The 22,321-nt window shown below is 43.3% G+C and overlaps 1 protein-coding gene across 19 annotated transcripts; it reads left to right on the forward strand.

The window, feature by feature from the left end:
* Angel2 (angel homolog 2) lies at positions 1-21,856 on the forward strand. 19 transcript variants are annotated; one of them, NM_001199020.1, is made up of 10 exons: positions 1-72; positions 1,581-1,627; positions 7,760-8,085; positions 12,337-12,593; positions 13,980-14,049; positions 15,767-16,188; positions 17,014-17,140; positions 17,723-17,780; positions 18,670-18,833; positions 19,833-21,384. In NM_001199020.1, the coding sequence occupies exons 3-10, from the start codon at positions 7,767-7,769 to the stop codon at positions 19,982-19,984; spliced, it is 1,569 nt and encodes a 522-aa protein (NP_001185949.1). In that variant the 5' UTR covers positions 1-72; positions 1,581-1,627; positions 7,760-7,766; the 3' UTR covers positions 19,985-21,384. The 19 variants fall into 19 exon arrangements, 15 of the variants coding, with proteins under 15 accessions (NP_001185949.1, NP_001344060.1, NP_001344061.1 ...); XM_030255501.1 differs by lacking the exons at positions 1-72; positions 1,581-1,627 and adding exons at positions 3,401-3,651; positions 9,639-9,887 and having other exon boundaries at positions 19,833-21,855; XM_006497186.2 differs by lacking the exons at positions 1-72; positions 1,581-1,627 and adding exons at positions 3,749-3,797; positions 9,639-9,887 and having other exon boundaries at positions 19,833-21,855.
* The last annotated feature ends 465 nt before the right edge of the window (positions 21,857-22,321 follow it).

Below are 22,321 nucleotides of genomic sequence, written 5' to 3' on the forward strand. Positions count from 1 at the left end.
GGGAAGCAAGTCAGTAAGCAGCATTCTTCCATGGCTTCTGTATCCACTCCTGCCTCCAAGTTCCTACCCTGTGTGAGTTCCCGTCCTGACTCCTTTTGGTGATGACCAGCAATGTGGAAGTGTAAACTGGATAAACCCTTTCCTCCCCAACTTGCTCCTTGGTCATGATGATTCGTGCAGGAATAGAAACCCTGACTAAGACAGTTCTCTTTGTAGCCGTGGTTGTCCTTGAACTCAGAGATCCAACTGAATCTGCCTCCCAAGTGCCAGGATTAAAGAAGTGGGTCACCACTGCCCTGCTGTAGTTCTCAGCATCGCAGAGAATGCTTTCTTTCTCCAAAGCAGCTCTGCCTTCATCTCAATTTTGTTGTTGTTAATTTATGCTTGTGAATTTCTTCAGGAATTTCCTCTGTGGTTTAGGTTGACCCTGGACTGGCCATTTGGCTCAGGTTGGCTGGAATTTGAAATCCTTGTGCTTATTTCTGTCTCCTGAGTCCTGACATGACAAGACTGTGCCATAAAGCCCTGTCCCAACCTCCTAATTTCTCGCTGAGCTAACCAAACATGAGCATGTTTTTTCATGGCTCATTTCTGATTAATATATCTGGCTTTTTTGTTTTTAAAGAGTTTTTCTATTTAATGTATGAGTATCTGCATGTATACCTGCATGTCAGAAGAGGGCCCTAGATTTCACCATAAATGTTTGTGAGCCACTGTTGGTTGCTGGGAATTGAACTCAAGACCTCAGGGCAGCCAGTGCTCTTAACTGCTAAACCATGTCTCCAGCTCCATATCTCTGGCTTTTGAAAATAACTTTTAAGGTTTTATTTTACCTGGATGTGGTGGCACAATTCTTCATCCCTGTAGAGGCAGCAGATCTCTTGTGAGTTGGAGTGGAGCCTGCTCTACATAGTAAGCTTCAGGCCGGGCAGGGTTGCATATGGACAGATTTTTTTCAAAACCAGTCCAAGCAACGAACAATGATTTCCTTTTGTTTCATGTGCATGAGTATTTTACCTGCATTTGTGTATTTGTACCGCGAGTGTGTCTGATGCCTTAGGAAGTCAGAAGAATTAGGATCCATGAAACGGGAACACTGTGGAGATGTTCTGAGTGGGGACTTAGTAATCAGAGCAAAACCAAAAGCCAGTTGTAGACAAGGTTGTCCTGGACTCCAAAGGTTTTAGACACTTATGCACAGGTGCGTCATGGTGGTACACACTTACAGTTTCTGCATTTGGGAAGGCAGGCAGGAGATCCTGAAGTTCAAGGTTACCCTCAGCTACATGGCCTTTTAAAGGTTAGCCTGGAGCACTTGACAGCTCTTAACAGCTGAGCAATCTCTCCAGACTCTCAGACAACCCTTCTTTAAGACAGGTTCTTGGTGTGGCCCAGGATGGTCTCAAACTCTACAGGCTCCTGCCTCAGCTGTCTGAATGTTGAGATGTCAGCATATGTGAACAGACTTGCTTAACTTATTGAGTGACTAAAGCAGGATCTATTTAAGGGGACAGAACAATGTGAGCTGAGAACTTTCAACTGGAACATGAATGCAAAAATGGTGTTTTGTTTTGTTACAGAGACAAGAGTTCTCCAACCCTTAGGATAATCACCATGCTGCTATAAGGTAACTACTCTCTCTAAAGTTCTAGAGCAGACAGCTCCCAAAGTGTCTTTCGTCATCAAGAAACCTTCAAACTCATTGAAAGAATGCATCTTGACAGTTGGTGGTGCACGCCTTTAATCCCAACACTCTGGAGGTAGAGGCAGGTGGATCTCTGAGTTCCAGGTCAGCCTGGTCTACAGAGTGAGTTCCAGGACAGCCAGGGCTACACAGAGAAACCCTGTCTCAAACAAAGGAAAGGGAGGGAGGGAGGGAGGGAGGGAGGAAGGAAGGAAGGAAAGAAGGAAGGAAGGAAGGAAGGAAGGAAGGACCTTAATGCCATTTGCTTATTTCAAAACACTACATTTTTCTTTGCACAACAAGCAGAGGAGCTAAGGTGTGCTTGGAGGAGAAAGTCTGGTGATTGACAGGTCTTCCTTAAGTCTGCTCCAGTTAATAACCCTATCAATGATCTTTGTTTGCCGTATGTTGTGTAGTCAGTAGAGTACTAGGTTGAATAGATTTGAACAGGAGTCATGGACACTGTTCACAAGTCACTTACAATGTGATTATGGAACAAGGCATATAGGACACTACTGGCCACATGTAACTAACAACAACATTGTGATCACCCTTAGAAAATAGGACAGTATAAACCTCAAGCAGTCAGCCCCCATTTGTGGACACTGCGTTTGTAAACTGCCTACTCCCTAAAACCTACCTAAAATGTCCAAATCAATCCTCACAGTGTTTTGGTTTTTCTCCAACAAGGAGAAAGGCAAATTTTAGTTGCCTAGTGTGCTTGTCCCTGAGGTTAAACAAGGCACTCTGCCCTCTTGAGTTTTCAGACCGTAAAAAACTAACCTTTCTACCGACTACTTAGTGTCCCTTTCCCACAGTTTTACTGATTTTTCTATTAAAAGTGCCCCCCAAGTATACTGCTGCAAGATTCTGAGGTGACAAAAGTTAATGATGTAATATAGAGAAAATATGTGTACTAAATTATCTTCAATTAGGTATGTATCAGAAGACTGTTGGACAGAGTTTAACGTTAATGAAGTGACAATATAAATTAAATAAGGAACATGCATAAAACAAGACTTCATATTGGTTGATGAAAATGTGGTCCGAAGCCAAGTATGGCAGTACGTTGCTGGTGACCACAGTGCTCAGACAGGCATGTGAGATAAGTTTGACGAATGCCTGGACTGCACAAGACTTTTGTCTAAGGACACTCACGAGTGTGCGTGTGCAATCAGAGACTAGCTTTCCTCAGAGTTTGCTAATTCAGCATTCCTGACATGTTTACACAATATAACAACTGCAGATAAAGAGAAGGATATACACGAAGGATAAAGTATCTCTCAAAATTAACACAAGGAAAAGAACAAAACTTCCCAAGAAATTACTACCCACAGCTACACAGCTCTACCAAAGAAACTAAGCAAGCAGCGACCCTGGTTTCCAGTGCCCTCTGCCTCGCTATTCTCGCTGTCCCTTCTCCATTTATGTTTTCCAAGAAAGCTACGCTCGATCTGACAGACTCGGATCATCAACGCACTAATTAATGTACAAGTGGGTTCTCTGAGATTTGCACAAAATCAATTATAAAGTTCTACGGGAACCCACAGAATAGTATTTCCTCAACGTGGAAATCTACCTTTTGGATCTACGCAACCACGTAAATACACTTTAGGTCTCACGCAGCTCCTGCTCCTTCCTATGTCTTAAGAAAGCCGTCAAGCGCTAGCCTTCCGCCCTACCAGGAAATGGCTGTCCGCGCACGCTCTGCGCATGCCCGGAGTCGCACTGCTTAAAGGAACTGCCCCAGAAGGCAAGATGGTGACCGGGCCTGCGGCGAGACGCTCCTCCCAGCATGCCTAGCGGCCGGCCGGGAGCCGAGTGATGGGGATCCGGTAGGACCCGGCGAGCGGCCGAAGCTGAGGTGCAGCCGCGGGCCCGGGCGTTGGGCGCTCACAGAGAGCCAAGATGGAGACGTGGCGCTGTGTGAGGAGGGGCTACGGCCGCTGTGTGGCGGGGCGAGGCCGGTCAGTGGCGAGCGGCCGGCGGGATGGACAGAGGGAGGGACCTGGAGGGGCGGGCGGGGAGGGGAGGGGCGGGGCGGCGGGGCGCGGGAGGAAGGCGGAGGAAGAGGGTCCGCGGCGGGGACGCGCCAGGCGGCGCCCGGGGAGAGGTAACGCGCGGGCGGGCAGCAGCGGTGGCCGCGGCCTCCGGGATCCTGCGGGCCTCGCGCGGCCTCCACGCTCGCCGCCGCCGCCCGCGCGCAGGGCCCCGCCCGGAGGGAGGCTGCGCGCCCCGGGGTGGCTGGGCAGCGTCGGTCACGCGGAGGCCAACTTTCACCGCCACTCAAGTTCTTGCTCCGTCCTGGGTATTTTTCTTTCAATCCACTCTTTGAGAGCCTGGCGTGATGGCTCACGCCTGCACTTTCCACACCCCGGAGGCCGAGGCGGGAGGATAACCATGAATTTGAGGCTGGCCTGGATTAGGCAGCGAGCGTGACACTCCGCCTCCAAAAGTAAAAAAATAACTCACTTGAAATTTTAAAGCGCCACAGTACATGCAGCCTCTAATAATGTCACCCCAAGTAGTATCCACCGAATCTTAAATTGGATGTACGGATTATGTTTTTCTCCTATAAACTTTGAGGACTTAGTTATTAAGATTCCAGTGGTTTGTATAACCTTTGAAACTATATCGTACCACGCGTGGGAAATAGCACACTGTCGTTACATAAGCCGTTGGGATCTGCCCACTCCATTCCTGGTTCCTGTGCTATGGCATTTTCTGAGTACCAGCTGTGTGCTTGGCCCTTGGGTGGAGACTGGGCTTTCAGAGAATACTGAGGTTCGAACCCTCAAAAGCTCACTATCTTACAAGAAAAAGATGTGGTATAAATAACTGCCAATCCAAAGAATAAGCGTCACTGTGCAGGTTGCAGTATAGAAACATTTCAAGACAGAAAGTAAACCGTTATAGCACTGGGGAGGTGGAGGCAGGAGAATTAGAGACACCACCAGCCTGTGCTGATGGTCTTGGACTTGGTTTTTGTCTTGGTTTTTTGTTTGTTTGTTTTTTAGAGAAGGAGGGTTTTTCTTTGTATCTCTGGCTGTCCTGGGATTCATTGTGTAGACCAGGCTGGCCTTCAACTCAGATCTGCCTACCTCTGCCTCCTGAGTGCTGGGATCAAACTCATGGGCCACCTCAAAATTTTTAAATTTAAAAACAAAACAAGACAAGATCCAAGTGCTGAAATCCCTTTGAATGACTTTCGGGGTCAATTGCAAGATATAGTGCCCATGTTGTGACCTTAAAGATTTACAGTAGGGTTGATTTAGAGAATAGTTTGAGAGTACTTAAGTTTAAAGTACACAATATAGGTTATCTTTTCTAATGAAAAATAGCATAATAAAGAAATTCAGCATAACAAAATCTTAATACAACTTAAGCAAACCTTAGTGATAGTAGATGTTGAGACACAAACCCCAGAAGTATAGTCCTCAGAACCCTAACACTTTGCCAGATAATGCAGTAGGAGGCAGTGCTTTGTGAGAACTTGAGAGTAGCATGTCTGTTAAATACAAGTGTGGGGACCTGGAGCCATGGCTCAGGTAGCTAAGGGCTTGCTGTACAAAGCCAAGGACCTGGGTTGGAATCCCCAGCACCCATGGAAAGGTAAGGAAGGTGTCCTCATGCCGGGGAGGCAGGGACAGGGCATCCCAGAGCTGACCTGCTAGTCTAGACAATTCTGCCGAAGACCAGCCCCTGCGTGCGGTTCTTCTTGGTTCTTCTTGAGGCAGTGGAGGGGGAAGAGCGTCGGCAGAGGGTAAGACTTGGTATATTTAAGGTTGCTGTATAATAAAAAGTTTACTTATCTAAGTCCACTGTAACCGACCTGCCTTCTGTGATCCTCTGAGGTCAGAAACTGCAGTCTCTGGCACTTAGCACCTCATCCTAAAACAGCAGGAGATAAAGTAAACAATTAATTGCTAGGGCCTTTTCCCTATGATCCAGATGCCTCTTGTTGTGGGGCTACGGGGAAAGTTTGGAGCAATGAACTTCTGTTGAACCAGAAGAGAAATAACACTCACAGAAAGAACAACTTTTATATAAACAGACATATATAATTTCACATAAGTTCATACACAGATTCATGTATGCTCATTTATACAATTTCCATTCAAACCCAGTTGGGCTCAGCTTACATGCATTCTCACAATTACATACTTACACATCCATACTTAAATATGATTTTGAAGCAAAAGACCAAGCACTGGTGCAGAAAGAACTCACTCATTCTAAATGAAAAGTGAGTACCAATCTTTATCGCATAGAGAAAGAAAAGGCGTCTACCCTTTTAATGTTAAATGAATTACATATTTGTAAGGAAAAAGCTTTGTTCCTTTTAATAAGACTAAGCCTGCCTTGTCCTTACCATGGGAACCTGTTCTGTTCCACAGTAAGGAGAAGCCTGCCTGCTCCTTCTGATTTCTGCAGCGTCTTCTTTTTACTCTTTCCCTCTGCATTCTACTCATTGCTCTCTTAGTGTTTTATGTTACCTATAGTTTCTAAGTTATTCCACTCTGCATTCTCCTTCCAAGCTTGTTCTCTCCTCCTGCTCCGAAGCCACAACAATGCTCTTACTCTCAATGCCTTTTCTCCCAGTGCTGTGCCCATACTTCTAAGTTCTTCTTGAGTTCAGTTCTGTCTGAAAGGTGTTGTCTTAAAACTCCTCAGCTCAGTTCTTCTCAGTTCAGTTCTCACTCTTCTCTTTGTCCTCAGCACTTAAACATCTCTCAGAATACATGACCACATGTTACAAAGTTCATCCAAGTTCACACAAAGCAATCAAATCATAAATTGAAATAGAAGTTTTCAACAGAATGTTTACATGCATATCCATTAGGAGTAACTATCTGGCTAAATATCCATCACCTGTCTCAGCTCCAGAGGTTCACTGAAGGGTTAAAACCATAACTAAATTACTAGTGAAGTTTCATATAAACCCAGTCAATATTTATCTTCTGTCCTAGCACCTATAATAAATTGTTAGTTCCCTTTCTATGACCTTTGGTTAATTGTTTTACAACCTCTTGTAAGGATCATTAAAACTTAAGAAGTCATCAATTTATCTGTATAGCATCACTACAAGGCAGTACATCTTCATGGATCTGCAGAGATCTGCTCCAAAAGAGTGTGCTGCTACTTAGTGATTGCTATACATGTTTATTCATAACAGGAAAAGCATATTAATGGCAGGAGTCTTTCCTAAAATGAATCCCTTACTGTTTTGCTTAATAGGGGCGCTCCTGCCGCAGATTATATGATAATCTGAAGCAGGCCATTTCAGGATGATCACCTGCTAGTTATTCGCTTGTCCCATTGTGGCTCCTGACAGATTCCAGTGTTGGAGCTCCCAAGTTCAGACAGAGTCTTGTCTCCAAATATAAGATCAAGACCAATAGATTCCTGGTGTGACTCTCAGGGCTGTACATACAGAGTCCATGCAACTGCAAGCACACAAAATAACAATCTTAGTGTTGAGTTGAATTGATACAATGCTATCAGTTTGGAGTCTAGGTAGATTTTTATAAATAATCCTTATGCTTTTTAGTTTCCCCCAGGAGGCTCTAAGCTTAGAAAGAGGAAAGAACAAAAAAGCTTTGGTTAGTAAGGAAGTAGCTTTGTAAAGCCAACACCCTTTGACAGGTTTTTGTTTTTAGCTTTACCAGTGTTTAGGAAGAATTTAACTTTGTTATAAAAATACTATTCCAAAGCATGTTTTTACTCTAAACTCTAGTTGGAAGGATTTTTAGTGCTAGAAATCTATTCTGCATACTAGTGTGTTAGTGGGCTAACCTTTCGGTTGGATTGTGGACTGACTTTGGGAGCAGGATATGTGGTATCTTGGCAGCCTAACTGGTATTTCCTCGTTGAGGATTTAGAGTACTATCCACTCTTGTTTAGGGGGCTAACATTGATGCTGATGGTTAAAGATGGGTGCTTTTCCCTTTATCCTTCCCAGAGTTAGAAGTTAAGCATGAGATGACATCTCACCTAGAGAAATTAGATTTTGACTTTGTGTACTATAGCTGAACAAATAGTGGCACCTCAAGGAGTGTCTTGTTTTTCTTTTAGATACTCCATGTTTCCCTATCCTCTAAAGAGTTTGGGTCGAGACTGGACCACGCCGTGGGAGGATCTACAGAAATATTGCTGGCGCAGACACATTTCCAGTTGTCTGAGGTGGCCAGGACATTACTCCCGTGCGCCTTACCCATACTTCAGTAGCAGGCATTTCTCATTGAACTGTAGACCACCTTTTCTGTTTGAGTCTGGAACGCAGTTTCAGTACTATAATTGGAGATCTGACCACCTTAGCAACGCATCCTTGATCCATCTCTCTCGTCACGTCATGACCTCTGACAGAGATGAGCCCTTATCTAAACGAAGAAAACATCAAGGTAAAGGAGATGTTTATCTTGTAGGGAATAGACATAGATGATGGGCCACACTGAAGCCATCCTTTCTAACCCTCAAGCCGTGCTCCATGTGTTAGAGGTGTCGGTGCTTAGTCTTAGCCAGTACTTGCTCTGTGCTAGGGATGGTATCTTTATTTTCAACTAATCATGTCTTTCTATCAGAGTAGAAAGCCCTATAAGTAAAAAGACTTACATAGTCTATGTAAGTACTTCTATAAGTAGACTATCTGACTATAAAATTAGAAAGTGACTCCGATTAAGACTGTAGAAAAAAGAAGTAGGTAACACAAAACTTAAGGATAGTTTTTATGGCATTCTTTGATGACATAGAGATTGGCAGTGGAGTCACTGATGTAAAAAATGTTAATTTTGTGTTCTCATTTCAATAGTAATTTTAAAAATATAAAAGGATTCTTTTATTAGAAACAATCATAAATAAAATATTACAGGATAAGATTTTAGCTTGTTAAATCTGTATTTCCCAAATTAGCATCTATAAATATCCTAAGTATATCTTTTTCTTCTTATCTCAATGATAGAGATTGAAGCCAGCACCTTGTGCTTGTTCTGGTACTGAGCTACACACCCCGTCCTAGAGTTGCAGTCCTAGATAGACTCTTGAGAGAGTCAGAGTGGTTACCTTTTAGAAAGGGAGCCAGATCTTAGCCAACTTTGTGGGACTTTAAAAAATGATATTGATTCTGTCAACTTTTCTCATGCTGTTTTTACTTGTAGACAACTCTTGTACTCCTACCCCTCTGTAATCCCAGTGTATAATGAGGTATATAAGACTGGGGACTGCCGTCCTTACCTACGCCAGTGTTCATGAGAATGCTTTAGAGGGGCTGCGTGGCAGTTGGTGTGTAGGGAGCTGAGGCAGTGCTGGAAGAACTGAGTGTGAGCTCCTCAGGCCTCAGTGTTCAGGCTCCTTGTTCTTTGCTGCCAGAAAGTTCTCTGGAAGATTCACCTGGGTCCCAAGGCAAACATTATTCATTGCTGCAGTTACAAGGTGCTAGTTTGAATTAACAAGCACATGTAAATAGAATCTAAGACCGTAGCCATGGACATCTGTGTACAGTGTGTGACTATAACATATGCAGATGAGAATCCCATGAGACGCTGAAATCTGGGTCCTCAGAAGGACCTAGTTGTTTCTGATGATGTGCCTGCTGTTGATTGGGCCAACTCACATTCCTCTCTTGGCAACCTTTTGGTAATTCTGTGCTCTCTCAGATAGAATTTTGACAGGCCACACAAGCATTGTAAAGTTTAGGAAGTACTCCCTGTCCTTATGTGCTCTCTGCCACTGTGGCACGAGCTCGGAGACATCACTGAACCTATGTTCCTTGGGTTTCTAGTGTAATAACACCTGCTTTGAGTATCTGATAGATAAAGCAAGATATGTGTACATGCCTAACATACTACTGACTTCATAGTGGCTACTCAGAAGTTTTCCCAGAAATGATAGGGAATTACAGCTACATACTGACAATTTCTGATTGCTACCTGACTGTCTGTCTGTCCATTCTTCCTAGGTGTTGAGAATAAGGAAAAGGCTCTTCGTTAAGCCACATATGTGACTTCCGATATTTCACTAATACTTTCCAGTCAAGAGAACAGCATTACTAATTTGCCTGTCACTGTAAAGTGGTATTTGAAGGATTTGTATGACACACTATGACTCTTTAATTAGGCACCCCAATACCTGCTCAGGCCTATTGCTCACTTTCTTTGACTCATCTCTCTTGTCTGCTGTGATCACCTTGTTCCTCCTGACATGGAAGGTATATAAGATTTTGCAGTGTGAATTTATGTTGTAAAGCATGTGATGGCCAGAAACTGTTCACTGTGTCAGTGGTTTTGAGATTGTCCTCCGTGGAGTCTAGCCTGTGAACACACTCGCGCCTATTCAGTAGAAACAACTGTGGTCAGGATGGCCTGTGTGTTTCCCCTCAGCAAAGATTTGGTGTCCTTGTGAAATGAAAAGCAATGCCAAAAGGGCTCCACACACTGTACAGATTTGAAAGCCACCATATATATTAACCAGGTAACCCATTGGTCCTGGTTATTTAAGGAGGACATCATAATCTCACGTATTTACATGCCACTCTGTGCACATATCGTTTGAGGAGCTGTGCTGAGTGTTCTTGACCTTCACTTTTTATGTCACTGTCGCAGTGACAGGATAGTGCTGCAGTGGGTGCAAGCTTGCATATGACACGATGGAGCCCTTCCATCTTGCTTATATACTAAGACCACAGTATATGACTGACTGTTATGGGACACCCCAGTTGGTAGCTCTGTGGAGCTAGTACTGTTAGTCTTAACCGAAAGCCTTGGGGTAAGATGTTCTCAGTGCAGGAGAGGAAAGCGCTAATGTATTTCACCTGGGCATAGGGCCGCTCAGGGCAGAATTCTGCAGTTGTCAGAAGACTTTTCTTTGATTTCATTTCCTCCCACCTTTTGATCTTGTCCTTCCCTTAGCACCTTCACACCATCAGCTCCTTCACCCCATCCAGCCTCACTGATTATACCAATTATCTTCTTTCTGTCTGATCAAATGTCTCTTCCCTGCATGTAGCAGGGAGATGCTTAGATACTGAAGAAAATAATCTGGCGTAACTAATTACCATAATATACTTTATTGGCAGCTGTATATAGTGTATGTATATTTTGATTATGAGTATGAATGTAGAAGACTATTTTTAAATGGTAGCATATTTCCTTTTCACTGCATTTAAGTGTACCATTTCAATCTGTTTCCTTTTTGTTTTGGAGACAGGGACTCACATTGTAGCCCAGGCTGGCCTCAAACTCTTGGGAATCCTGACTCAGCCTCCTGAGTTCTGGGATTGCAGATATAAGCTCCATATCCAGACAACTTTATTTAGTAGAATTTCATGCATTATAGTCTAGTGAAATGAAAACCTGCATGCAGGCTAGAGAAAGACAGTCTGTGGCCAAAAGCCCCATATGCTTGGTTGCTCATCACCACGTCTGTTCTCTTCCTGTTAGGTTTTCTTCATTGTTGAGTTTCTGGGTAACTAAACGTTCCTTTTGTTCTCCTGGCTTCCATGCCATTAAGCATATCCTTACTAGTGTGACATAGTAAGACCCGAGATTAAAGCTGATCATATGCAGTTGCTATGTTTTTTCCTGCCAGGAGGCATTGAACCTGCTTTCCAGATAAGACCTTGACTTTTTTTTTTTTTTTTTTTAAATCTCATTACATGTAGGCCAGGCTAACCCTGAACTTCAACTTTCTGAGTGCTGAACTATAGGCATTTGTCACCAGGCCTGGCTGTGACTATATATCTATATGTATATGTGTGTGTGTGTGTGTGTGTGTGTGTGTATGTGTGTGTGTTATATATATATATATATACATACATACACACACACATACATACATACATACCTACATACACACACACACCCTCAGAAGATGATAATTTCTCAGTGGAGGGGTATATTTAATTACAGAATCTCATCTTTTTCTATCCACTTTTACTGTTTTTTCAAAGAATTGTATGTCTTTACATAGTATGATCTGTAGTACATTCCTGGGGGTTGTATGCAAGGCTCAGTCAGCAGCCTCTGCTGTTTGTCTGGAGCATTCTGTAAAGTCAAGCTAACTGTTGTTTTGGTGTACCTACATTACATTACAAGGTTCATCCTGTGACCTGTGATCTGTAACAGTGGATTTTGTCATTCTGTCTGCACTTCCCGCTTGTAACATTTTAGACACTAATCACTTTCCCACATATTATCATTTCTGCCACCCTCCATCCATGTGTAAACCAGAAACTAAGATAACTGACGATCTTAATAGGGAATGAAATGTGGTGGGAAGTCATCTCTGGCCGCCAACTCAGGCAGAGTCAGTCTCTCTCTCTCTCTCTCTCTCTCTCTCTCTCTCTCTCCTTGCATTAAAGAAAGCTAAGCATGACTGATGGAAGTCTTAACCAGGGACCAGTGGGAAAAGGCAGCCACACATAGTCTTAGGTTTTTAGCTTTCAGAAAGATTCGGTAGCCCTCAGTCACCGTATGGATTTGCTACCTTGTCAGCCCGCCTGATGACAGCTTGCAACTAGTCAGTGTCAAGTAGCTATCTCCTAGGGAAACATTTTACTCCGTAGCTGTGGGCATTTTCTTTAAGAAAGTATTTGTATACAGGAAAGTATCTGGTCTCATTTGATTGATTGTTATATTTTGTCTAATATATTTTAACAGGAACAATAAAAAGGAACTGGGAGTATTTATGTAGCCATAATAAAGAAAATACGAAGGACCTAGAAGACAGAAATGTTGACTCCACGTGTGAGGACCGTGAAGATAAGTTTGACTTCTCAGTGATGTCTTATAACATCCTCTCGCAGGATTTACTGGAGGATAACTCTCACCTCTACAGACATTGCCGACGTCCAGTGTTACACTGGAGTTTTCGGTTCCCCAATATCTTGAAAGAAATCAAACATTTTGATGCAGATGTAAGTGTGTAAAGCAGTATTAGAGCTTTTCATCCAAGGAAAATGTGGTCAATGAGTGTGCAGTCACGAGCAGTGTTTTATTTACTTTATGCTCAGGGAAGGAGCCGTTGTTAGCTAGGTATGGCTTTCTTGCTATTGGTGACTGATAGAAATAATCACCCAACCTTTCAAGTAGCTGAAAGTTTTAAAGTATTGAGACTCAGACTGGAAGCATTTTAAATAAAAATATTGGGCTTGAAATTTCAGTAATTTGTGCAAAAAATATATCTATACAAGAAGATGATAACATTAAAAGAATACCAATTAGTTTGTTTGTTTGTTTTGAGACAGGATCTCTGATACCTCATATTGGCCTCAAATTTATCTAGAATGACCTTGAACTCCTGGTTTTTCTGTCTCTACCTATGAGGTGCTGAGATTGCAGGCAGTACCACCATGCCCAGCTAAAGAAACAGTGGGGTTTTTTTTTGGGGGGGGGGTAAGGGGATGAGCTGGGGATGCTGAGATGAAACCAGCCTCTTCGGAAAGAATGCATAGGGCTAGGTAGATACCTCAGTGGTTCAGAGCACTGACTACTCTTCTAGAGGACTTGGGTTCAATTCTCAGCAACTATATGGCAGCTCACAACCATCTGTAACTCTCGTTCCAAGGGATCTGACATCCTTCTATGGTCACTGCAGGAATATGGTGCACAGAAATTCAGGCAAAACATTTGTAAACATAAAATAAATTTGCAAAAAAAAAAAAATTGAAGAAAAGAATCTTGAGCCAAGTATGATGTTATGTCTATAATCTAACACTTGGCTGAGGCAGAGGACCACTCTTAGTTTAAACCTGTTCTGGGTTATGTAGTGACATTCTGTTTTTGTTTTGTTTTAAAAAGAACCCAAAAATTTAGTAATGATGAACATGGAAATTCATGAGAAATAGCTTCACATGTAAAAAATACAAAAAGTTATTTCAAGAACTAGACCATTTTGAGTGTAAGATGCTATTCCATATGAGTGTGGGCCATGGTTTTGAGGTGTACTATAGGATATTTAGAAACATATTTCTTGTGATGTAGAATATTTGAGAGCAGTAATTTTTTTCAAAATGTACAAAGAAAAAGACAGGCAGGCAGGCAAGCTGGGTGGAGGTGGAATACACCTTTAGCCCTAGCACTTAGGAGGCAGAGGCTTGTGGATCTCTGAGTTCAAGGACAGCAGTTCCAGAATGGCTAAGGCTACACAGAAAACCCGTCTTAAAAAACCAAAAAATAAAAGTAAATAGCATTAATTCTAAAAATAAGCAAAAGTATATGTACAACCTTGATGTCTACTGTATCAGAGTTAAATAGAATTCATATTTGCATCTGTTTTAATTCATGCCACTATTTTCTTCAAGGTGCTTTGTCTACAGGAAGTTCAAGAAGATCATTATGGGACAGAAATCAGGCCAAGTCTGGAATCACTGGGTACAAAGTAACCTTTGTTTTCTTTAACCAGATTTATTCTTGCAGAATTGTTATTTAAACATGTTTTTAAACAAAGCAAAAATGTATGATACATTTGGGGATAACTTAGTTTTAAAGAAAAAAAAACAAACCTTTAAGATTCACTTTCACGTGTAAAAGTTTGCCTGCATTTTTGAATGCCCTTGGGGATCAGAAAGAGTCAGGTGTCCGCCCTGGAACTGGAGTTAAAGATGGTTGTGAGCTGCCATGTGGGTGTTAGGAGCTGAAGCTGGGTCTCTGCAAGAGCAGCAAGTGCTCCTAGCCACTGCACCGTCTCTCCAGGCCAGGGGATGACGTTTGCTTTTTATTTATTATTCTACAGGTGTGAGTGTTTTTTCTGCTTGGATGTCTGTGCACCATGTGTGATTCTTAAGCCTGAGGAGACCAGAAAAGGGAGATCTGTGGCATTATAGTTAACAGGCATTTATGAGCCACAATGTAGGTCCTAGAACTAAACACAGGGCATCTTCAGGAGTAGCCAGTGCTCTTAACTGCTGAGCCATCTCCAGCATCTTTGGGATAATTCTTAATTTTGAAAATGTGGTACTATTTCAAAGTGTCAGTCAAGCCCTCTAGCATTTCTGCTAGAAATTCCATGCTGATCTTAAGAGAGAAAGGTCTCCAGGGGTCATTCAGCCACTGTGGCTCTGTGCTGCAGAGAGGGACTGGGCCGCCTGCCGCATCAGCAGGAGGCTTTGTGGCTTGTTGGCTGAAGCAGCTTTGAGAATCATCTCATCTCCAGCATGAAGCATGTGCCCGCATGGCATTCATTCATTTATCCGGTGCCTTCTGAGTACCTGCCTGATCTTTACACTGTTCTAGAAGTGAGAACAGCTTTGGTCTCCACAGTTGGCCGCCTCCCTAGTGGGATGTGTGTAAGTGAACGGCAGGCAAGGAGAGCAGGGCGGGAAGATTTAGGTTTTCAGCAAAATGAGTGGACAGAGTGGAGTTTGGCAAGGATTTGGGGGAGCTGAAAGTGGAACCATATCTTGAGCATTCTTGTCAGCAGCCAGCAGGGGAAAGGCTCCGATGGTGACATGGATTCATGCAGTGAGCCCAGAGAGTGAGGTGGGGAGCAGACGAACACAAAGACCAGAGTAGTTACTGTGAGGCCTTACTGTCTGTGTGACTGCGTTGGAGGGATAAACCTGCTCTAAAGAAACCAAGGCATACTGGTTTTTGAGACCAGGTCTTGCTGTGTGACCCAGGTTGGTTCAAACTTATAATTCACCTTACAGATGCTTGCATTCCAAGTGTGTAAGACTGTTCCCTGCTGACATTATGAGGTGTGTGGTGTGCTGAGCCTCACTGTGATCCCAGCACTTGGGAGGCAGAAGCATTATTATCAGGAGTTCAAGGCCACTTGGAACCATATAACAAGTTCAGGGATGGCCCGAGAACCACAGTGAGTCCCTGTCTCAGAAGACCCTTGGGCTGGGAATGTAGATCCATGATCCGAAGCACCTCGACCACTGCCAAAAGAGAGAAAGAGACTTCGCAGAGTTTATTTTCTTCAGTGCTGAAGTGGAAACACTTTTAGGCCCAACGCTAGCCTAAACCTTGGTTTTTGCATGTCCTAGCGTCCTGTCTTACAGAATATGCTTTGTCAAACATTGCTTTAGAATCTCAAGAGAAATGTGTTTGACATAGTCTCTCTTTTAAAATTCATTCCTCGTAGGTTATCATTGTGAATATAAAATGAAAACAGGAAGGAAGCCCGACGGCTGTGCCATCTGCTTCAAACATTCCAGGTTCTCGCTCTTATCTGTGAACCCAGTGGAGTTCTGCCGCCGCGACATTCCTCTGCTGGACAGGGACAACATTGGATTGGTTTTACTCCTGCAGCCCAAGATCCCACGCGCTGCCTCTCCATCCATCTGCATAGCTAACACACATCTGCTCTATAATCCACGGCGCGGTGACATTAAGCTGACCCAGCTGGCAATGCTGCTAGCTGAGATTGCCAATGTGACCCATCGCAAAGATGGCAGCTCCTGTCCTATTGTCATGTGTGGTGACTTTAATTCTGTTCCTGGTTCTCCACTCTATAGTTTCATAAAGGAAGGAAAATTAAATTATGAAGGTCTTGCAATTGGAAAGGTAAGTGCCTGATTCATCTGTGTTAGGAAGCCAGCTTCGGCAGCTCTGCCTGTCAGGATGAGGGGATGGTCATCAATAGAGTGAAGATGGCCATCGCGAGACTGAAAACACCAGGCATCTCATACCTCGCCACACTAACAGATGATGATCCCCACAATTATGAGCAAGTGGCCTTATTCACTTGGTTTGATTTTGTCTTTTCACTTACAAAAGCTTTCTGTCTAAAGGAATTAGCGGGTAGAAAGAGAAGTTTGAAGACAAGGATAACTTGAAGGCCCCCTTCACACGGGGTAGGAGGAGTTCCGAATGCTGGACGGGGACAGTACAGTAATTTAATATTCATTATATAAGTTACCCTTTACATAGTACTGAGTTCTCCTCGTGCAGTGCTACATGCTTTTGGTTGTCAGCTTAGAGTTATGTTTCTCAGGCTCTGAATGACATCTCCATGCTTCCTCTGCCTGTTTTAGATCATTTGGTTTTCAGTATGTTTAACCAAAAGAAGTCCTCCACCAACAGAATTTTCAGTGATCGTTTTAAATTTGATTTTAGAGCCCAGCATCTGACACAACAGAAACTGTATTACAGACAGCATGAGGAGTTAGAAAGCACTAGTGGGGAGCAGTAGACATGTAGATGGTCACATAAGGAAACACGCGTGGAAAGCCTGCATCTCTCTGTAATGACTCGTGCGTTCTGAACTGTCGGCACGGGAGTGAAGGGCCTGCTTGTCGTTTCTGATTACCTCCATGAAAAACATAAACATTTTAGTGCATAAATAGTTAAAGTCTGTTCACTTAAGATGCCTGTTGAAATTCTGTGCAGGTATCTGGCCAGGAACAGTCTTCACGGGGACAAAGAATTTTATCTATTCCAATTTGGCCCCCAAACCTAGGCATCTCTCAGAACTGTGTTTATGAGGCACAGCAGGTTCCCAAAGTAGAAAAAACAGGTGAGTGTGGGGGACATTTTGGCAGTCTGCTGGGTAATGTTCTTCCCTTTGAAGTCATCAAGCTAACATGTGAAACTTAGTATCTCCGGCATTGAGTATCATGTACACAGACAGAAATAGCTTCTGGCTTCTGCTCATCCTTTTTTTTTTTTTTTTTTTTTTTTGATATGCTCCCAATTTCCTTTTTAAGAGTTAAATTTTTGGGACTTGAGAGATGGCTCACAGGCCCTGAACTCAGTTCCCAGCACCCACACAACCTTCTGTAATGATGGGATCAATGCCCTCTTCTGGTGTGTGTCTGAAGACAGCAATGGTGTACTCACATACATAAAATAAATCTTTAAAAAAAAAAAAAGTTAAGTTCCAACGTTATCTGTGCATGAGTGACTTGCATGTGGCCTTAGAATTGTTTGCACTTCCCCCTGATTCTGTAGGCCATCAAGATATAGATACAGGATCAAACATTTAACCCGACTTCTAAACTAGACATGAGTCGGAAGGACTCGAGAGAAAGCTATGCTCCGGCAAACTAGAACAGAATCTATGCACATTGGATTGATATGATTCCCTCTGCTCTTTCAGACAGTGATGTGACTCAAGCACAGCAGGAGAAAGCGGAGGTCCCAGTGTCAGCTGACAAGTGAGTTCCAGCTTCCCACATGTGAAATTATGAACATGCACCACCTTTTATATTTAGTAATGCTATAAATATAAGTCCTTAGACATAGTAAGGAGTTACCTGTGGTTATTGATTTAGCTTACAAAAATCAAGGGCCATATTTTTTTTTTTTATTTAATTTAGCAGAGATCCAGATGGTCCCGAGTAGCCTTGCACACACTGACCACTGAAAGCATCCTTCAAAACACAACCAAAGTCAGGCAGCGGGGGCTCACCCCTTTAATCCCAGCACTAAGGAGGCTGAAGCAGGTAGATCTCCCAAGTTTGAGGCCAGCCTGGTTACAGAGTGAGTCCCAGGACAGCCAGGGCTACATGGAGAAACCCTGTCTCAAGAAATACAACCAAGAAGTGCACGCTGTGGCTCATTATGTAAATGGAGGCTCTCACAGGTATAATTTTAAGATCTGATTTAGCATATTGATACTTTTTACCCCATGGGCTTTAGACGTCATTTGCTTACAGTCACTGCATCGGTAAAGGAGCTCTCACTTGGAATATGGTTTATTTCAGTGAAACTCCTCTAGCTGGATGTGATCATAACATTGTGGTCATTGAGGCAGAAGTATCATGAAAAGGGGGACAGCCTGGGCTATGTAGTGATATTGAGGTTAGCCTGATCTATATAAACTTTCAGAAAACCCAGGCATAGTGGCTTATACTTATACCAGTACTCAAGCAACTGAGACAAGAATTGCCGCAGATTTGAGGCCATCCTACGCTATAGAGTAAGTTCCAGTCCACCTGGGCTATAATGTAAGACCTTGTCTGAAAGAGAAAATCAAAAGCATCCTAGTCTTTGAGAATGGAGTAAAAGGTAATTTTTCTATGAAATCTTTTCCTTTTGCTTTAGAGTGTCCTCGCATCTACAGCACGGTTTCAGCTTGTCATCTGTCTATTCCCATTATGTTCCTGACACTGGAGTTCCAGAGGTGACCACCTGCCATTCCCGAAGTGCCATAACTGTTGATTATATTTTCTACACTGCAAAGAAGGAGAACACTGCTCAGGGGCCAGGTAAAGAGTGTGTGGAAACACGATGCTAGAACGCACAGGGCCTTTGCTGAGTGCAGCAGCAAGGCAGAGGGCTAGCTGTAGGGGTTGATGGATGAACTGGCTGGCTGGATGAATGTGACTGACTGCACAGAGCTTAACAGCCTACAGAGAACAAGGCAGTAATGAACCCCAACACAAACTCCCACAGAACTGCAGCCTTAGTTTGGCCCTTCAGTGCCAGTTGGAGTATAAGTCCTAGGCCGCCATCCACTCTTCATCATACATCCTGCCTCCCCATGGCAGCCACTGAGTAAGATGGTGAAGAACCACAGTTCTAGGATGGCTTCCAGCAGATCAGAGCTGCTGCCCACAGCAGACACTGGGCGTGCTGACCCTGGGGCTGCTCTCAGAAACAGAAGTGGGCAGTACATTCCTTGTTACAGCTCAAGAAGTCAGGTTGTATAAGCCAGCTGAGGGTTTAAAACAGGAAGCATTGAGATACTGGAAACCTAATATGTGGAATCTGTAGTGTCAGGTTGTTTCACTAAACCGACTACCCAGTGTGCCCTGCCCTCAGTTTAGACAGTAAGGTCTGGAAGTTGCCATGCCTACAGAATTCACTAGGTGGCAGGAGTACGCTACGGATCAGCAGCTCCAGTCTCCCTAAAGCATGTCACATTTCACTTGGGTGGAAAATGACTGGGCTCAAACCACACCATCTTACCCTGCAGCCCCTGCCAGGCTTCGCTCTGTGCATCAGAGTGGGCTGCTTTTCAGTCTCAGATTATTAACAATTTTATGTTACATTGTGTAGACTGTATTCATTGAAATAGAAAAAGTATCTGGCATAAATAACATGAAGCTACTGTTTAAGGATTATTAGTAACAGCTTTATAAAACTATACTCTAAAACCTTTCATATTAGTTTTCCGGTGGGCTTCGGGGTTCTGTTTCAGTGTTTTGTTTTTTAAAAAACTTTTAATTTGTTTAATGAGTTTGACTAAATGTGTGCTTCTTTAGGAGCTGAAGTTGCTTTGGTTGGTGGCTTGAAACTTCTAGCTAGACTGTCACTTCTAACAGAGCAAGACTTGTGGACTGTGAACGGCCTTCCCAATGAGCACAACTCCTCAGATCACCTGCCTTTGCTGGCCAAGTTCAGGCTTGAGCTCTGACTGCTGCTCATTCACGGGACTTCCTGTCTGTATTCTTTTCGAAGGATGTAAAAATTTTAAGTATTTGTATGCTGTTCACTTTTTGTGATGTGGGGTTCTGAATTTCTGTTATATGCTTGAAACAGATTGGAAGAAACAAATTTACAACTTTTTTTTAAATGAAATATTTTCCTGACAACTGATGTTTAAAGAACTTTATGGTAAATGACTTCTAAGTCCTGTTAAAGTTGACAGCATTTTTAAAATGTAGTTCATCTTGGCCCTGAAGATAGGAAGTCAGTGCTTTTTAGTTCATCCGGTGGTCCTGCCCGGACCTGCAAAGCTCAGCATGCTGCCTTTTCTGGAGACCCAGTTTCATTGGGAGAAGCCTGTGCGTGTTCTTAGAAATCACTGGGTCACTCACTCCTCCACAGGGTCCAAGCTTCTGAAGAGGCTTGACAATGTGTATGCTGTAGAGAACATTGGCCCATGTCACTGCTGCCCTGAGCTGTGGGATGTGCCTACATTTTGTAGTGGAAATAGTTGAGAAGTATAGATCACTCTCATACGATACGGTGGTGCACACCTTTAATCTTATTAGCATTTGGCTGATGGCAGCAGGTAGCTGTGTAAAGCCAGCTTTAGCAACACAACAAGTGTGAGGGCAGCCTGGGCTACATGAAACCCTATCTTAAGACAAAAAAAAAAAAAAAAAAAAAAAAAAAAGGTCAAGTCCTTTATATATGTCCACTCCTGCCTGGAAAAGGTTGCCATAAGGAAAGTAGATGAGCCAGGTGCATCCACAAACACCCTTAATCCCAGCATCTGGGAGACAGAGGCAGGAGGATCACTGTGTCCCAGGCTGACTAGAACTACACACAAGGCCCTGTGTCTCAAAGACCAGCAAAAGGTGGCAGACTCCAGGTTGTCCCTCTGTCTCCTGTACTTGTCTTTCTGTTTAACGATGGTGAAAGGCCCTTGGGTCAGGAGTGACATTTCGTTGAGCCGGTTTTGTATAAATGTATTAGAGAAGTGGTCTTTGGAAGGAAGCGAGAGCTCCGCAGCTGTTTATCATTTGCCTCTAACATGCAGGAGTCATCATGGGAGCTGTCACTTAGACCCGGTAGGGAGCCTCGCTGACTGTTGACTGTACAGTTGAGTTTGGTACCGTGGTACAGCAGGGTGCCATGGCGCTTGCACTGTTCTCTGCAGCCTCACAGCAGCCTGACCAGCCAGTAGCTTGCCCTGTACAAGTGTCCAGTAGTAAAATTCTAAATGTAAGTAGAAATTTCTCTGCTTTTTAAAATAGTAGACTCAGATTACAGGCATTTTTACTAAGTCATTACTGTGCAGTAATAAATGTTCTCTACAGTGAGTTTTATTAATAGAATGTTTTATATTAGACAATAAATCTTTGCAATTTAAATTTTTACTCATTTATTCCAGTTGTTTTATGTGTAGTAGACTACTGCCTCAGAGGTGTGCAGGCTAAGAAGTGCCCAGTGAGCACCAAGCAAGCCGACCCTGCTTTCCATGTAGAGTATGAATCCAATGCTGAGATGGCCCATAGTTTGCAGTAAGCCTCTCTGGGTGCTAAGGTCCTGGTTGGAGACATAATCAATCATTATCGAATTACAGTGGTGATTGTCTTCTTAATATGGAGGATGGCTTGAGGGGATTTGTACAGACATCATTGTAGGCAAACTAACATTCATAAAAACCTTTGTAAAGTTTTTATATCCTGATGAAGATAATGTGAAATTAGGCCTATTTCATGTATAGCACTTGGATACAGTTAACTTATAAATTGCTGATAGCTTATTGTTAATCTATGGCCACACAAGACTTCTCACAAGCTTTTAAAGCTCCAATAAAAATACCTATTTTCTCTACTGTTGTGGACAGAGAAGTTGGCAACTCCTCTGGGCCTTGAGTTTACCTGCCAAGCACAGTTTGATCTGACTACATAAGTCAGATCCTTCACAGGTTAAAGTGTGAACTACCTTGTGCCTGGTGTGTGTGTGTGTGTGTGTGTGTGTGTGTGTGTGTGTGTGTGCGTGCTTGCACATGTGTGTCTGGCTGGAAGCTGGTGTGTGTGTGTGTGTGTGTGTGTGTGTGTGTGTGTGTGTGTGTGTGTGCTTGCACATGTGTGTCTGTGTGTGTGTGTGTGTGTGTGTGTGTGTGTGTGTGTGTGCTTGCACATGTGTGTCTGGAAGCCAGAGGTGAGCCCTCTGGAGCCATTCACCTTTCATTTTTAAGACAGGTTCTCTCACTGGCCTAGAACATGCCAAAGTAGGGTAAGCTGGCAGGCCAGCAAGGCTCAGAGATTGTCCTGGGCTTGAAATCGTGTCTTTCAGG

This window comes from Mus musculus, chromosome 1 (genome assembly GCF_000001635.26).
Source record: "Mus musculus strain C57BL/6J chromosome 1, GRCm38.p6 C57BL/6J".
Lineage (NCBI taxonomy): Eukaryota > Metazoa > Chordata > Mammalia > Rodentia > Muridae > Mus > Mus musculus.

Excerpts from the sequence above, each read along its gene's own strand:
- Angel2 (NM_021421.4), top strand. The coding sequence starts at position 3,593 with ATGGAGACGTGGCGCTGTGTGAGGAGGGGCTACGGCCGCTGTGTGGCG. Across the intron at positions 17,781-18,669 it reads GTCCCAGTGTCAGCTGACAA|AGTGTCCTCGCATCTACAGC; the intron begins GTGAGTTCCAGC and ends CTTTTGCTTTAG. Across the intron at positions 18,834-19,832 it reads GAACACTGCTCAGGGGCCAG|GAGCTGAAGTTGCTTTGGTT; the intron begins GTAAAGAGTGTG and ends GTGCTTCTTTAG.